The sequence below is a fragment of the Amblyomma americanum genome, chromosome 8 (genome assembly GCF_052857255.1).
Source record: "Amblyomma americanum isolate KBUSLIRL-KWMA chromosome 8, ASM5285725v1, whole genome shotgun sequence".
Lineage (NCBI taxonomy): Eukaryota > Metazoa > Arthropoda > Arachnida > Ixodida > Ixodidae > Amblyomma > Amblyomma americanum.
In genome coordinates this window covers 57,060,753-57,077,107 of record NC_135504.1, presented here as the reverse complement: position 1 = coordinate 57,077,107, position 16,355 = coordinate 57,060,753, and the positions used below count along the sequence as shown (strand labels likewise).

The following is a 16,355-nucleotide window of genomic DNA, read 5'->3' as shown; positions in this document are numbered from 1 at the left end:
GTTTTTGTATTACGTTTTAGCTATCGTCAAAAGCGTTTCCCATTGGTTTTCTATAAGAGTTTTTTAAGTGTTTGATGCAACCGATGGAAACACTAAAAGAAAGATTTTGCTATATATTAGATGAATAGACCATTACCATCAATATTACAAAAGCATCTTACAATTTTGCAATTTCCAAAGTTTCTTCTCGAAAGTGCTGGACTTTAGCAGCTCGCATTTGCAGACCTACAACAAAACTTTGGCAGCATTGCCATCATTTTTATTTTTTTTTTGTTTGCGGTGACTGAAGTGTCGGAAGCAGCGAAGACGACATGGAGGGAGCCATCAGTTCGCATGGGGTGAGAGCAAGCAGCTGATCGGGCCAGGACGAGGGAGAGGGTAGAGCACGTGGAGAGAGGCGCGTGTCCATGCAACGGGAGAGAGTGGTTTCTGGGCTCCAAAAGGGCGGCGAATCCTGCTTAGGGACAAGGCTGAAGGGGGCATGAACTCAGGCGCGACGTCACTTTGGCCCCTCCCCTTTACTGTTGCGGTCAAGCCAATGAGCGGATGGCACTGGCTTTAAATTGCGAGCCCGGACCGGCTGAAGCCACAGGTCGTTACAATGAAGCCCATGGCGAAGCCCTCACCGGCGTCAGAGTCAAGCAGGTCGCCTCCCGGCAGCAGTCCGGGGCCAGGCTGGGCTTCGTGGATCGCGTACAAGATTTCACTTGCCACCAGAGGAATAGCATCGATGATGAGTAAGCGATTCTTCAGTCTAACCATCACGCAGGCATGTGCTGACGGTGGCATGCTGATTTTCTCGCACACAGATTTGAAGCGCACCCGGGTGGTCACCATAACAGATGACGTGGAAGCGGAGGCCCCCACCGAGAGGAGCGAAGATGAGCTTGTTCTGGTAAGAACGCTATTTTTGTCAGGTTAAAACAGTGGCTGTTGAAATTTCTCTTGTTACCTTATGTAAATCGTAAGTAGATTGTCCTGATGGGTCTCCGGCCGAGTTTCCAAATGACCGCCCACCGAGGCCTATCATCTTTGGTTTGAGCGCTAATTCGTCCCTCCAAGACAGGAGCGATGCTCTTACCTTTCTGGTTAGGGCGGAAAATCTCGAGGTCCAATTACTGGATTTGTTAGGCTTGGCCAGAAATTAGACTTCTACCATTACCGGGCACAGGGAAAAGTTCTGTGAAAATCAGCATGCTCTGCTAGCTTAGCCAGCTGCACGCCACTGCTTCTTTCCGCAGCCCCGCTTCTAGGAACTGACCCGCTTGCTTTAATGCGTGCTGCCAGCTTCCTTGTGCCTTGTAGCTGTTGGTGACATGTGACAGCGGATTGTAGTCGTACTGAGCCTGAACGGAGAGGTGAGTGGACTGCGCGCTTGTGCCGTCGCCTAGCTGGTTCTCGAACTCTACGCAAATGACCGGTCATTGCACAGCACGGATGCCTCAGCGTGCTTTCTTTAGCCCCCCCCCCCCCCCCCCCCCCCTTCCCCCCTTTTTTACGAGCTTAACAGCGGGCGTTTTTCCTTAACGTATTATTAACGTCCGTGTTACTACTGCTGTTCCGAGTAGGGAGTTTGTTGGCACTTTAGACACGTTACGCCCTCGTCTAAAACTTGTGCTTGTGCGAAATAAGCTTAGCATGCATTGCTCAGATCTTTTAGTTTGGGCTTATTTAATCACCTCTTTGGTAGGATCCTTGCATATCGCGCGCTGGTCATGGAGTTGATTCTAATGAATTCGCTGAGCTCCTTCGTCACTCCTGTCTGATTGCTGTTTTCCTCAAGGTATGCTCAGGTTATGAGGATATAGATCATCTGTGCTGCCAGCTCAGAGTCAAGGGCTATCTGTGTCACATTCACAACCGTCACTCATTACTCTTTGATGGCGGGACACGTGCAGCTTGCTCCTGGTTCACTTCAAGCGGTTACTATTCTCTATCGTTGTTTGGAGTCCCTTTTGTAGTGTTCGTCCTGTAGCGTTCGTCACCAGCGCCGATTACTTCCTAGTGGCGTGCAAATCTAGCGGTGTGCCAGTGGAGTTCGCGGAATCGTTGGCTCATCCTGCCCGCATTTGTTCTTTCAGACTATACAGCCTTAGGAGAGGAGCTCCCACTTCGCACTGGTGGATTCGCCGCTGTGCTGCATACCGGTGTCTGCTGCTGCCACCTCTTGCGCCATGAGCAGCAAAAGTTTTGTTCTCATACTGTAACGCCACGAAATAAAGCATTTTCGTTTGGCTAACTGTGTGTCCGGGGCTTCGTGCTTTTCGCAGCCATGCGTCCCCAGTGACGCCTGGCTCTGGACGGTGATTTGCCGAGAGGCTTTGTAATTTCGTGATGCTCGCACGTTGCTGTTGGTTGCAGCGAAAGTGGAGATTGCGGATCTATGACAAAAAACATTTTATCCTTAAGGATGGAGACTGGATTCGACACGCAGAATAGATCAAATCCAGTACACTACGTCGTTAACGAAAAATAATTTCGGGTTTAAAGTTCGCCACTATAGAGCTGGACTTTATTTAAGCGAAAGGCACGTGCTTCGCGCTGAATGAGAATGTGATCGAAAAGTGTCTTTTCCCTTCAATGCGCATTCATGCTTCGTACACAAGCGTACATTCATGCTTCGTACACAAGTTCTCATGAGGGCTCATCCATACTCTCATTATTCAGTTCAGTAGGGTGTTGTTGATTTGATTCGCGAAAGTGTCGACTTTTTTTTTTGTCGGTCGTTCGCTTCTCGTTTTGGCCGATCGCTCACGGGTGTAAATATTGCGGCTTACTTCAGAAAAAAAGTAAGTTGTGCACAGCACTTAAGAATGAACAAACTCGTCCAAATGAAAGCATGGATAGTTGTCTACAACTGGAACTGAAGGATCAACGGAGGAGGTTAATTTATTAATTTTATTTCTGCGCTAGGTGTTCCGGTCACTAATGTGTTAGTGCTTTTTTAATTCACATTATCGGTATCGGAAATTGCTAAGCATATATTAAGTGCCCCTAACTTGACTATGGCGCTCATGCCTACGGTTACTCTGGCACTGGCGCCAAATTCCGATAGGTTCATTATCTAAATGTCTGCAGTGTCTACGTACGCTACCCCCCCCCCCCCCCCCCCTCAATACGCTAACGGCCCCCACCCTTTTCATCCCCGCACCTCATCCTCATACCTCATGGATGGATGGATGAAAGGTAGTAGCGCCCTCCTTGAAACGGGGTGGCTTTTTCATTATTTTTGTTTAGCTGTTTTGTGCTTTTCAAGAGGAAGCATGCTCAAAGAAAAAGCTGTTCTTTTTAGGAATATCGGGACCGTCACTACTCCAGCTGAAAGTACATGCAGCCGACATTCAAGCGATGTCTCTTCCACGAAGATACACAAAGGAAAGACATAGCAGGCCGGATGCCGGATTTTTCTGCGTTCTCAAACATGGATACATGATTTGGTCATGTCCCCTCCTATCTATTCATATCTGTGCTCTACAAGTAAAGAAAGCGCCCTATGGATTAAGTTGGTTGAATTTTTCCTGGTCTCTTCTTCCCCGCTGGCATTTGGCGTGTTGATTAGAAGTGCGCATGCCAAACCGCACTTGAAACGACATACATCGCCAGTCTGCCAGCTACATATTTGAATTGATGCTCTACAAATGAAAACACATACTACACTCAATGTGGTCTCTGCCGTGTTCGAACAGTAAGGACAAGGCGGGCTTAGACATAATTGGGTTTAGTTCATCGCAGCTACCGGGACGCGCGTCTTCTGCGTATCAGTGTCGGCCATCGAGTCCCATGCGCATTTCGGCTGCTCGCGCATGTGGCGCCATCTGTCGGTCCTGCCGCTCATCGCAGTCTCCATGGCGCAAGGCTATTGCCGAAATCATACACTAGGCTGCTAGTGGGCACAACGCAAATCAAAGGATTGTTTCAGGCCGGCATACGACTCACTTCCATGCTGGACCAAAAGCTTCCTTTTTTATTTTGAAACGGAGTTTGTACGTTGGTTGGTCCTATGTGTTTCCGAGCACTTTTTGTGACCAGAGAACTAAAGTATTCGCGTAAAAATCTCGACATGACGCGTATAATGCCACTGACTACAATTTCGTATCTGCATCACGAGTGAGGTCTACAAATCTACTGCGCCCTGCTGACGCATTCGCAACATGGGTTCAACGTGCAGCTCCCAGGCTGCAGAATTGAATAACACCCTTTGTTGATGGCAGATATCTTCATCATTCATGCATTCCAATTCCTTGCTCGTAATATACGCGCACGTCGAAAGGGGCTTTCGATTAGCCGTTTGCTGGAAATTGCAATTCCTTGCACTCAAACAGTTACCGTCTTTTTCAAGCCCTGTTTCAATAAGTAGAGCTGCGCGTTTAGCTTGCTGTTGAATAATGTAGAAGCTACCTTGATAGCAAGCGAGTAATGGCTCAGAAAACAGCGTACACCACTGCGCACGCGCTTAATATTCGTATTCGGGGCGAAGCGAGAACAACATTTAATCCTGTGCAGTTGAAGCTGAATAAATACACTTGGAAATATTAAATCTCTCTACTGAAAAATGTATATAGGTTTGAACGGGTCAGCAAATAGGATTATGGCACATTTGGTTTGGCTTTATAGGATGGACGTCCCAAAGCGGCTCAGTCTGTGAGCGACGCCGTAGTGGAGGGCTCCGGATAATTTAGACCACCTGTGGTTCTTAACGGGCACTAACAATATACAGTACACGGAATTTTCACATTTTTCCTGCATAGAAGTGCTACCGTAGTGGGCGGGTTCGAACCCACGGCTTGCATGCACTGTGTGATGTAAGCGCACGGTAATTAACCACGGGTATTGGTAGCTATACGGAGCCCTCCACTAAGGAGTCACTCGAAGGCTGAATCGCTTTGGAAGCTTCATCCTATAATGTTAAACGAAATGTGCCATAATCCTATTTGTCTCCTATTCAAACCTGAACACATTTTTCAATAGGGCTAGGGCCATAAAACATGCTTCCAAGCCGCTAGTGAACCCTGAAGAAGTAAATGTCCCTTTCAAAAGGGGCTGCTCAAGTTGGTCTACAAATCCATACACGGGTTGCACGAAACACAGCGGGCGCTTTGATAGTATGCTGAACACAGCTTCTACACTGCTGGCCGAAGCATAGGCGATATAATATAATAGTTGCCAAACGGGCAGGTTGTCTTTGTGCTCTTGGTCTTAAAAATGGCTAATTCACTGACGAGATAGCTTTATTAAGCTAGACAAAGATCGAAACTTATGCCCAGAATATGCAGAATTGTAATATACGGTACAACAGTGCACTGCCTCATGAGAGAGAAATTGTGAAAAGTGCACTTATAATCTACCATTTTTGTCTTTACGTTCACTTTGAGACTCATTTCACGTAATTTCCTAATGCTGCTTCAGTTCTTTAGGAGAGAAAAACTTGAAAAACTCTGTTTTTGGTTTTAACTTATTCATCTTAGGGTGAGCTGCTGCTGCCCTAAGTTTGCGCACATTTTAGACGGTTTTATCGTTTTTCTGAGAGTGTGTTTTAGAATTTTGAGAAACGCTTGAAGATACTTTTGTTATACGTCATTTACATTACATGTGTTGTGGAGAAATAATCATTCGCAATGTGATGCATGAACTACAATTTTGCAGCATCTGACACAGTGCACTGTAGCCACCTCCCCTGTACAGGTTTTATCATGTTCCAGAAAATAATAAAACAAGGATAATGATAGTTTATATCGCACGTTAGAGGACCGGCGTCAGGGATTGCAGTTTCGATGTTTTTATAAAATAAGACGATCTAGGGCAGGTAATGGTGATAGTATGACATTACAGGGAGTAGCAAATGTGTTCATGAAATCTGATGAAGACTCCTGAATACCTTTGATGCTAATGTCACCCCCAGGGATTATTCCAGGGTTGTTGGTGCGAATATGCTTTATAAAGATAAAAAAAAGACCGGCAAGAGGACAAGTTGCCATTAGGATGTCTGTATACAACTTACACAGTATTCGATCGAAATTTAAGTGTCAAGATTCTACAGTCCTCAGTCGTTTTAAAAATTAGAACGCAACTAGCAATTCTATTTTCTACACAAAGAGTGACGCCACCACTTAGGCGGGCCACACGATTAAGAATAAGTTTATGTACCCTTTTGACTAAAAACGTCACACTCATCATAGCACCAAGTTTATGCGAGCATTATTAGGCTGGGTTTGAAAGAAAACTGGCTAAGAAAACATTCCAGATTTCCTCTTTTAGAACGAATATGAAAGACAAAATAGAGTAGACTGCAGCTGATGGGAGAGAAACATTTCGTGCTACATCAAAGTTATGCAGTTATATTTATGCATAGTTACTTAGAGACTAGCTGAAATGAACGGTACCGTTTATTTAATTTAGTGAAAAACAAAGCTCCGAGGTTAATTAAGAAGTTCAAAAAAAGAGGCACCATGACGATAATCGGTCAGTTACTTTTATGAACGCGCAATGCTTCTAGAGGAGAGAAGTTCACGCGCAAAATTATCTGTCTTTGATGGCTGCCTGTGTTGCCAATCCCCATCGCGGGTATAGGCTACTTTCCAAGCGCTAAACTTGTGCATAACAACAACTATCCATGTGCATAGACCATGAAATTACACGTCGCCGCATTTGCTGTGTCTTGCTCGTCTTCTGCTTGTCTTCGTAAAACATTTTGTTGCCGATGCGGGACATTTCATTTTAATGACGTCCCTAGAACTTTCTGTCCGTCTTCATGGTGACGTCCAGTTGCCTGGACATCGCGCGAGGCTCACTCTAGACCGGGCGTAGCAGACCGGACCGGAAGGGAGTATCCCACTGGCAGTGGCAGCACATGAAGAAAAACCGAATTTAAAAATCTGCCTGGCTTTAGGAACGAAATATCAGTGCAGGAAGTAATAGCGCTTCCTGGCAGGAATCAGTGCAAGAGACAGACAAGCATATTTTCTTGGTTAGTGCCGATGGTATGTCGCCAAGTTCTTCACATCTGCTAACTCCCTTGCCACAGGAAAAGCCCCAGACATCGTCACTGCTTCCAACCGGCGAAATGTTCGACGGAATTGTTGTAATAAATAAGGAAAGAACGATGCGAACATTACAGCATTAAACGCGAAATTTAAGAATCCGTCCTGTATCCTGGTAGTTTAGTGTTTCATTTCTTCCGGTAACTTTCTACTTCCTAGTGCTTTGCCGCGGTTGCGAAAGTGTTTATGCCTCTAGTTAAGAAATTTGTACATGCATTTAAACCATTTCTACAAGAGAGACTAACTGACTGCAACGAGTGTAACGGTCAACGCAGCGGAAAAAAATGAGAGGGAATATTTCATGGCACGCAGAAAACGAAAAGGGAAGATGAGTTACGATCGGGACGACAAAAGAACCTATCTATGAGCGAGCCTGAAACGTGTGATATACGGCTGTAGAAGAAAAGAATCCGTGACAAATTCTCTGCTCAATAAACTCCAGGCGATGGCATGCTGTGTCTTGTTCTTCCCCTTTCCCCTTTGTAACAATACTGATGCGCCGCTAAATGCACTCTGATATTCCTAATGGTATATTTGTGACCACTATTAACGGTGAGGCATAGCATGCATTTTGATGGAGGCGAAACGCAAAAGGTGACCGTATGCTGTGCAATGTCAGTGCATATTAAAGATCGCCAGGTGGTTAACAGTATTTCGGAGCCCTTCACTGCGACACCTCTTTCTCCCTGTTTTCTTTCTCTCCCTTTTTATCCCTTCGCTCACGTGTCGGTTGAGGTGTCCACTGAGATGTCAGAATTACTGCGCCATTTTTTTCCCCAAAAAGCAACCTGTCCTGCAGCGCATCAACTCATAACGATGTGCTCTTCTTGCCATCCGTAGCGGAACAATTTTATTCCGCGTTTCGATAGAGGCGAAACGCAAAAGACATTCGTATGCTCTGCAATGTCATTGCTCGTTAAAGATCCGTAGGTAGTCGAAATTATTCCGGAGCCCTCCACTACGGCCACTTTTTTTCTTCTTTCTTTCATTCACTCCTTCAAACCTTCCACAACGGGATGGTTTAAATGTAGATCAAAAAGTGAGAGATTTACTGCGCCTTTTCCTTTCCTCAAAGAGGAATTTCAATCATCACTGCTCGCTGCTATCGAGTGGCAGATAAGATCACGAAATGAAGTGTGACAAAATAGCGTGCTTGCCACTCAGGCGTGTGATAACAGCACACTTCTGGAAGCTGTCGCTGTGGACACGTACCTCAAGAGAAAAACACGCAGTAAGTTTCATATGCCTAATCTGCGGTCGGCGGCAATAAAAGGAATGGGGCAGGAAGACAGGTGAAAAAAGAGCAATAGTGCTATTAACTTTTCTGTTTTACTTTGAGCTCAGTCGCGTTGTTCTGTCATTGTTTTGCAGTTCCTTTAGCGCGATGGCCCGTCCTTTGCCACGGTATGCTTCTCCCTCCAGGCTTCAATCGCCACCAACCGTTATTTAAAATCTAACCCAAGTCTCTAACAGGGTGTCGAAAAATAAACTTCCAAGGCAGAGAGAGGTTGGCCTCATGGTCCGTGATAATCACAAAGCGAACAAGGAAGGGCAAAGCCTCAGAATGTCTGCCAACGTTTCGACACGAGGACTTGTCTTCGCCTGGGCAAAGTGTTCATCATTGGCGGGATTTGAAGGGGGGCATTCCCCCAAGGAACGAGGTCCCGTGTGGTGAAGGAGAGTGTGAAGTGACAACGGTGTTAGGATGGGGGTGGGGGGTAATCATGTCTAGGCATGGCGGCTTCTAAAGTTGATTAACCGGTTGACTTGCAATAGTTTGAAACGGAAAAGACCAGCTCAGCACAAAGGAATCCGGTTGTCTGAAGCGTGGAGGCGTGGAGAGATCCGGAGCGTGTGCTTGAAAGGATGTGTATCCAGCTGTGACAGGTGCCTTGGTATGAATTACTGCGATGGCCTGAAAAACTCAGATAAGGAATTAGTCAACACGGGCGGAACGTATTACCGGGAAAATTACAAAAAAGGAAAAAGAGCAAATAGAGAAAGTGTGAAAGAACTTGGGGGGTTTGGGTAAAAACGAATGTGGAAGACAAGTATTCCTGAGAAGTGATGGTAAGAGAAACAGGGTACAAGACTTAAACCTTAGACTTCAATCAACCATATGACCAGGCGAGCTTCTGTAAAGGATACTCTACAATTGACCAGGCAGGCTTCTTTAAAGGATACTCTACAACAGATGATAGTCACAGAATCAGGTGATAGAGAAATGCGCACAAGATAACCAACCGCTATGCATAACCATTATATATTGCAAGAAAGCATTTGACTCAGTGTAAACCTCAGCAGTCATGCAAGCATTGCTGAGTCAGGGTGTAGAAGAGATTTATGTGAAAATGCTGGAAGATGCCTATGCAGCTGCACAGCTAGCATAGTCGGCCCCCATAAAGTCAGCAATAAAATTACAGTAAGGAAGGGCGTCAGGCAGGGAGACACGATCTCGCCAACGCTATTCACCGCCTATTTACACGAGACATTCCGAGGCCTGAATTGGGAACAGTTTGGGATAAGAGTTAATAGAGAATACCTGAATAATCTGCGATGCGTCGAAGACATTGCCATGATGAGTCACTCAGAAGATAAATCGCAAAGCATGATCAATGAGTTAGACAGGCAGAACAGGACGGTGGGTCTAAAAATTAACATACAGAAAACCGAAGTAGTGTTCAACAGGCTTGCAAGGGAACTACAGTTTACAATTGGTAGCGAAGCGCTGGAAGTGGTAAAGGAATAGGTCTGCTTAGGGCAGGTAGTGAAGGCTCATCAGGATCATGAGAGGGAAATAACTAGAGGAAAATAATGGGGTGGAGCGCATATGGCAGGTTCTCTCAGTTCATCAATTACAGTTTACCAATACACCGTCAAGAGAGAAGTGTACAACAGCCGTATCTTACGGGCGCTCACCTACGGGGCAGAAACGTTGTGGCTAACGAACAGGGTTCAGCTTAAGTGAAGGACAACGCAGCGAGCTATGGAACGAAAAATGATAGGTGTAACGTTAAGAGACCGCAAGCGGGCAGAAAATGGGAGGGGAGGGAACAAACGCGGGTTAATGACATCCTAGCCGAAATCAAGAGGAAGAAATGGGGTGTGGCTGCTCATGTAATGCGAAGGCAAGATTCAAGAGAAGGCAAGCGTAGCAGGGGGCGGCATAAAGTTAGGTGGGAGGATGAGATGAAGCTTTCTGGGATACGGCGGCCGTAGCTGGCAAAGGACAGGGTTAATTGGAGAGACATGAAAGAACTCTTTGCATTGCAGTGGGCGTAGTCTGGCTGATGATGGTGATGGTCTATAACGGCTGCATAGGCACTAAACTCCTCCATATGGCTAGCATTAAAATTCAAATAAGGAAGGTTGTTTCGCAGAGGGACGCTCTGTCGCCAATGCTCTTCGCCGCATGTTTACGGGAGGTATCCCGAGGCCTGAATTGGGAGCAGTTAGGGATAAGAGTTAATAGAGAATAGCTAAATAATTTGCGGTGCACCGATGACATTGTCTTGATGAGTCAGTCAAGAGATGAGTCGCAAAGCATGATTAATGAGTTAGACAGGCAGAGCAGGAGGATGGGTCTAAAATTAATATGCAAAAATTCAATGTTATGTGCAACATTCTCGGAATAGAGCAGCAATTTACAATCGGTAGCGAAGTACTCGAATGGGTAACGAAAAAAGTCGACATTGGGCAGGTAGTGACCGGAGATCCGTAATACGACAGTGAAATAATTAAAAAAATAATAAATATGTGGAGCGCATATGGCTGGTACTCTGCGATCATGAATACAATTGGGTTCGATTTGTGGGACTCTTCATGGTTACATAATTGCAACTGGTAGGTTGATTTGAAAACTTTCAAAATTCTTCGAGCTCTTCTTTTTTCACCAAAACGCTGTTTCGATATTTTACTTTAAATATTCTTCTGTCGTTTTTTATTGATACATTTTTGTGTTCAAAATTCACGCTTGGCGATAATATTTTGTCGTAATCACAAAAGAAAATTTGCTTGTTTATGCCACTACACCTTGGACAATCCCCCCATGTGGGCACGTGCCACGTTTTAAAAAGAAGGCGAGGCTGCACTCTGTCTCGAGCTCGCGCTAGCCGCCATCACGAAGTAGCTGTTCCGTACCTGCAAGCCGGTGAACATACAAGCACCACCCGTTTCACGTCCTCGGATCCGCGGCGGCTGTACCCCTGTGGACCTGCAACGTCACCCTACTGGAGGCTGAGCTTCAGAGGTAAGGCCTAGGCAGACGCTTCGAATAAATGCCTCCGAACCGTGCCCCCGCAGTGGCTCGGTGGTTATGGTGCTCGGCTGCTTACTCGAATCACGCGGGTGCGATGACGGCCGCAGCGGTTGAATTTCGGTGGAGGCGCAATTCTAGAGGCCCGGGTAGTGTGCGATGTCAGTGCACGTTAAAGAACCCAAGTGGTCGAAATTTCCGGAGCTCATCACTACGGCTTACGTCATAGCCTGAGTCGCTTAGGGACGTTAAACCTCCACAGACCAACCCAAACTAATGCCTCCGAACCATGTTATTGCGAAGTGGTTTTTGCCAAGATCAAGAAGCGTCTGAATTTCATAGCTTTAGGAATTACACCATTTGTTCTTTAGGTGATCATTCTCTAAGATTGAAGAGTGCCTGGTATTCGGAGCCCCATTTGGTGATGTTTGATGGGGTGACGATTCAGACCTACGAGAAACAGTAGCGATTATAAGTGTATCGGCTGCCTGATACGTAGCTCGAAGCTGAAGTTAGACTTAGTAGCATGCAATTTTTTTCGGATAATAAATTGCGCCTTTAATCGTTTCCCCCTAAGGCCGACACTGTAGGTGCATTGAAGGAAATGAGTTCCTCTTGTAGTGACGGCTTTCGACGTGTGTTATATATTTTATAAACTGCGCAAGCTCTTTGCGAGCATTTGTGGCGAGGGAGCCAGAAGAAACGAGCCCATACGCGTTATGCATTCGGAATGATGTTAGGTTTAGCAACTCTGGTTGGGCAATTGTGAGGATGCCACGCTGAGGGTTAGCCTCTCATTAGCGAGTTACTACGTCATGCAGAGGAAGATGGGAAAGAGAAAAAATTCAGCGGCAGCTGCTTTAGAAGGGCTGTTTTGCTTTTGCACGTTGTTTGCCTTGGCGGAATAAAGGACCTCTTTCCTCAAGAATAGTGTCTATCCTTACGGTCTATGTCCTTATGGTGTATGTCAGCTCTGGATTTGACTTTGGGCCGTGCCTTTAAGTTTGGCTCCTTGTGTTCAGTGCGCTGGTGCGTGATGCATCTGTTATACTCAGAAAAAAAAGCAGCTTTCGTCCGTGTGTGCGTGTGTATCTATGTGATGTGAGTGTGCCTCTTGCGATGCAGTCATCTACCTTATTTGCACTTTCGTTATTTCGGTCATTTAATTTCAGTAGTTCATTTGCAAGTGGAGGATGTGCAGAGCATTCGCGAAGATAGTGAACACGCAAAATGCATGTGAAGCAACGAAAGCTGTGTTAATCATGTTTTCGTTATAGTACAGTAGATACAGAATAACTCGAGGAGCCATGCGTGTTTCGTACTTGCTTCGAACCCGACTGCGGCGGTCGCGTTTCGCTGGAGGCAAAACTCAAGACTCCCAGGTGCTGTGCGATGTCAGTGCACTTTAAATATCCCCAGGTGGTCGAAATCATTCCGGAGACCTCATCTACGGCACCTATTTCTTCCTTGCTGCTCTTAGTCCCTCCTTTATCCCCTCCCTTACGGCGCGGTTCGGGCGTCCACCGAGATATGTGGGAGTTACTGCGTCATTTCCTTTCCTCAAAAACCATTTTAAATCTTAATTCATTGCGGAGTGGAGGCATCCGCCGTAATTATTGTTCAAGCTGAAAACCATGGCATGTGGCTACTCTTGCAAGCAGAAACAATTTCGCCGGCCGCTGGTTTAGGCACCACGGTGCAAGTTGCGGGAATTAAGCTCTGCCCGCGAAGGTCTCCGGGAAGTTCTACGAGAGATGGTTAGTGGTGCCCTTTCACGACACCACTAACCATTACAAACATGAGCGGAGAATTTACCCGCCCGCGGCAAGCAATTAGTGAAGGCGCAGGAATGCGTCTAGCGAAGATTGCAGACGAGATCTTTCTATAACCCATACGTGTTTAACAATATCTACCCGGACGTTCAGCCGGAATGCAAATGGTGTCAGGATCTGGCAACCTATCACCACATATTATAGAACTGTAGCATATAGCGCCGCCACCGGCGGATATTATGCGTGATCGTTTCCTCGAGCAGTGGGAGGCCATGTTGGCCAGCTCAGAGCCGGTCGTCCAGACCAGGAACGTGGAGTGGGCCCCCCAGGTCGCCGTCAGCCATGCGTTGATGGCCATCTAGCACGGAATCCTCCGCACATGCACTCTGACGAAAATAAGGTTTTCCATCCATCCATGCAATCGTCTGCATGCAGGACGATGAGTGCCAAGCAGCACGGCGGCGGCGGCCACTACTCCCGCTACCTGGCATGCCTTGGAGTCGCCTGCCCGCTACTGCTCAGCCCGATGCTCTTCCAAGAAAGCCAGGTGGGTTCAAAGGCGAAGTGACATGGGAAATTTTGAGCGGAGAAAGTTGTAGAAAAATCCGGAACGCTGTGATCCGTTGGAATGTATTTTCGAAATCCGTGTTTGCTTCCTACATTCTGGCTAACTGAGCTGAGCGTCGAAAACGCCTTATTAGGCCTCAATGTGAAGCGTGATAGTGAAGCGCAAATGCTAGAAGTAGGTATCAGGTGTTTCCTGGAAATCCGCCAGTAACATTTAACATAACCAGCAATTCTCGACAAAAGACTTATTGAACGGGGAAAAAAATTATGAACGCTAGTTTTTCATGTATTGTAAGATTTCACTGTAGCAATCAATATATCCGCAAATTTTCGATCGGCAGCCTTGCAATATTTTGCTATTTAATTTTTTGCTATCGTCAAAACTTCCCCGTTTGGTTTTCTATAGCTTTTGTAACTACTCGATGCGAGTGATGGGAAACTTTAAAACAAAGATTTTGCCACGCATCGGAAGAATGGACCATTACGTTCACTGTTTCTAAAGTTTAGCCGTACCTGATATTACTCCAATATTCAAAGTTCTCGCCCAAGGATGCTGGACCTTAGTATGCAGACAATTTCTTTTTATTGTAACACAAGTGTTGGCGGACATCATAAAACTTGTGCACAATGTTAACCAGTAAGCTGGTCCACTAATGTCTGAAAACTAACACTGCACAAGCAATGTTTCAGCGTATGTGTATTCTCCATGGCCCAAATGTGGGAGCGTGCGCATTTAGGCCGATCATGTATCTTAAAGAGGCGCTACAGTTAAGCATGCTCTCTCTCAGCAGTCCTGCGCAACAACGGAAAAACATTGCAAAGAATGTGTTTCGATAACAAGCTCCGAAGGACCACGAGACCACATCGTCGCTGCTGGTCTGCCCAATCATGCATGTCGCAGACAGCAGAACAAGAAACAGAGTGAAATAACTCGGTGTCGACAGCAGTTCCAGACCTTGTCTGCCTTGGCGCACTTAAAAAACTACAACGATCCGGGCGGGTGCGGCAACGCCTATAGTATGGCTGCAGCATCTCGGCGACTTGACAAGTCTATACCGCATGTAGTCATCTCTCCGTGTTGAGAAGAAGCACAAGGAACGGCGAAAGAAATCTGGTCGTGCCATCAGGGGTTGAGGATCAACGCCTAAATATATTCTTACTTCTTGCCAGAAAGTCATGCGGGAGCGCTTCTTCGGTGCTAGAACTCCGGGATGAGGTCAGCGACGGCGCTAAACGTCCTTAATTTATAGGCGCCGCCACGTCTTTTCGTCCCATCGCGCCAAGGCAGGCACGCTCGTATACACTTAAATCATCACACCATTCTCTCACTCTCCAGCTGAGGCACGGGTCGCCATTGGTCAGGCTTGGAGATGCTTCGAGAAGATTCGAGTAGTTTTTTGGCCACTCGGCGCAGTCACCTCCGCGGGGAGGTGGCGGCGCCGGGGTGGGAAACGCAAAAAGGCGCCCATGTGCTGTGCGGTGTGAGTGCATGTTAGAGTATCCAAGTGGTCGAAATTATTCCGCAGCCCTCCTCTACGGCACCTCTTTCTTCGTTTGTTCTTTCACTCTCTCCTTTATCCCTTCCTTCACGACGCGGTTCGGGTGTCCACAGAGATATGTCAGACAGTTACTGGGCCATTTCCTTTCCTCAAAAAGCAATTTCTCAATTTCTTCGTTTGAGTTTCGGTGACCAACTCTGGGCCGTCCAGCAGGCCCGCGAGGCGATGGCGAGGCAACACCTCGACGTCCCCACGTGGGAGACCTAAGGCCCCGTCGGCGAAAGCTCTGCAGGACTTTTGAATAAAGTTGTTGCCAACTAACCAACCAAACTTGAGTCGACGAGAGGCACTAACACACTCATTCGTACTGTTGGTGGATGCAGGAGTCCCGCTGCTGCTTCTGCTTGGCGACAGTGTCCATCCTACAACTGACTGAGGCGCTGCCGCCGCCCATCATGGCGCTGCTGCCGCTTTTCGTGTTCTCCGACCTGGAGGCCACCCCGAGCACCGACGTCGAGCTGACGGTACGCGTCGGCGGACAGCGTCCTGAATCACCGCCGAAGAATGCCTCATCGTTCTCCTGGCAGGAAGTGTAAAATTCTGTTGAGCGTCTGGCGCTAGTGTTGAGGAAGAGTGTACGCAAATTGGGAAATATTGACTATCAGTTACGCGTTCTCCTAATAAAATTGTTAAATATCTAACGCACAAGTCTCGTGTAAAATCATCGCGTAGATACATTGAAGGTGCGAGCAACCTATGCACCGTTCATTAAGTAGAAACAATTTTCACACACACATGGGGCGCGTGTATTTCCTGATTGGCGCAGGACCAATTAGCCTAATGCTTTACGCTTGTTAAACGACTTTCCTTGGTTGGTCGAGATGATTCGCGGCGGCTTCGCGAATCTGTGTTTATATTCTTGCGGAGCGCCGAAAGGTGCTTTCCCTTGTCCTTAAACTCTAGGAAGTGACCGTAGAATGAAAAAAGCGCTTTCTTCTCCAGCTTACATTACGCTTAAGCAACTATGTTTAATGCAGTTTGTCAAGCGTATATCTTGCTTCGAGTGATTTAGTTACACCATATTAGTTTCTTAAGTACCTAATTTGTGTTGCAAGAGCTGACGGATGAGCCTCAGTTGAATGGCGTTTATGGGCATAGCGCAGATGAGCCTATATACAGTCGTAGACCTTTTGAATGAAGCGCGCATTGGATAAAGCGACAGCAA

The 16,355-nt window shown here is 46.6% G+C and overlaps 1 protein-coding gene across 1 annotated transcript; it reads left to right on the top strand.

The window, feature by feature from the left end:
• The first annotated feature begins 11,143 nt into the window (after nucleotides 1–11,143).
• Nucleotides 11,144–15,733, top strand: LOC144100358 (uncharacterized). The gene is made up of 3 exons (XM_077633333.1): nucleotides 11,144–11,286; nucleotides 13,500–13,611; nucleotides 15,514–15,733. Exons 2-3 carry the CDS (start codon nucleotides 13,504–13,506, stop codon nucleotides 15,724–15,726), a joined length of 321 nt encoding a protein of 106 aa, XP_077489459.1. The 5' UTR covers nucleotides 11,144–11,286; nucleotides 13,500–13,503; the 3' UTR covers nucleotides 15,727–15,733.
• The last annotated feature ends 622 nt before the right edge of the window (nucleotides 15,734–16,355 follow it).

What these genes read in the sequence shown, in the direction of transcription:
- LOC144100358 (XM_077633333.1), top strand. Translation starts at nt 13,504, where the DNA reads ATGAGTGCCAAGCAGCACGGCGGCGGCGGCCACTACTCCCGCTACCTG. An exon ending in TGCTCTTCCAAGAAAGCCAG is followed by an intron (nt 13,612 to 15,513) that starts GTGGGTTCAAAG and finishes TGGTGGATGCAG; the next exon opens with GAGTCCCGCTGCTGCTTCTG.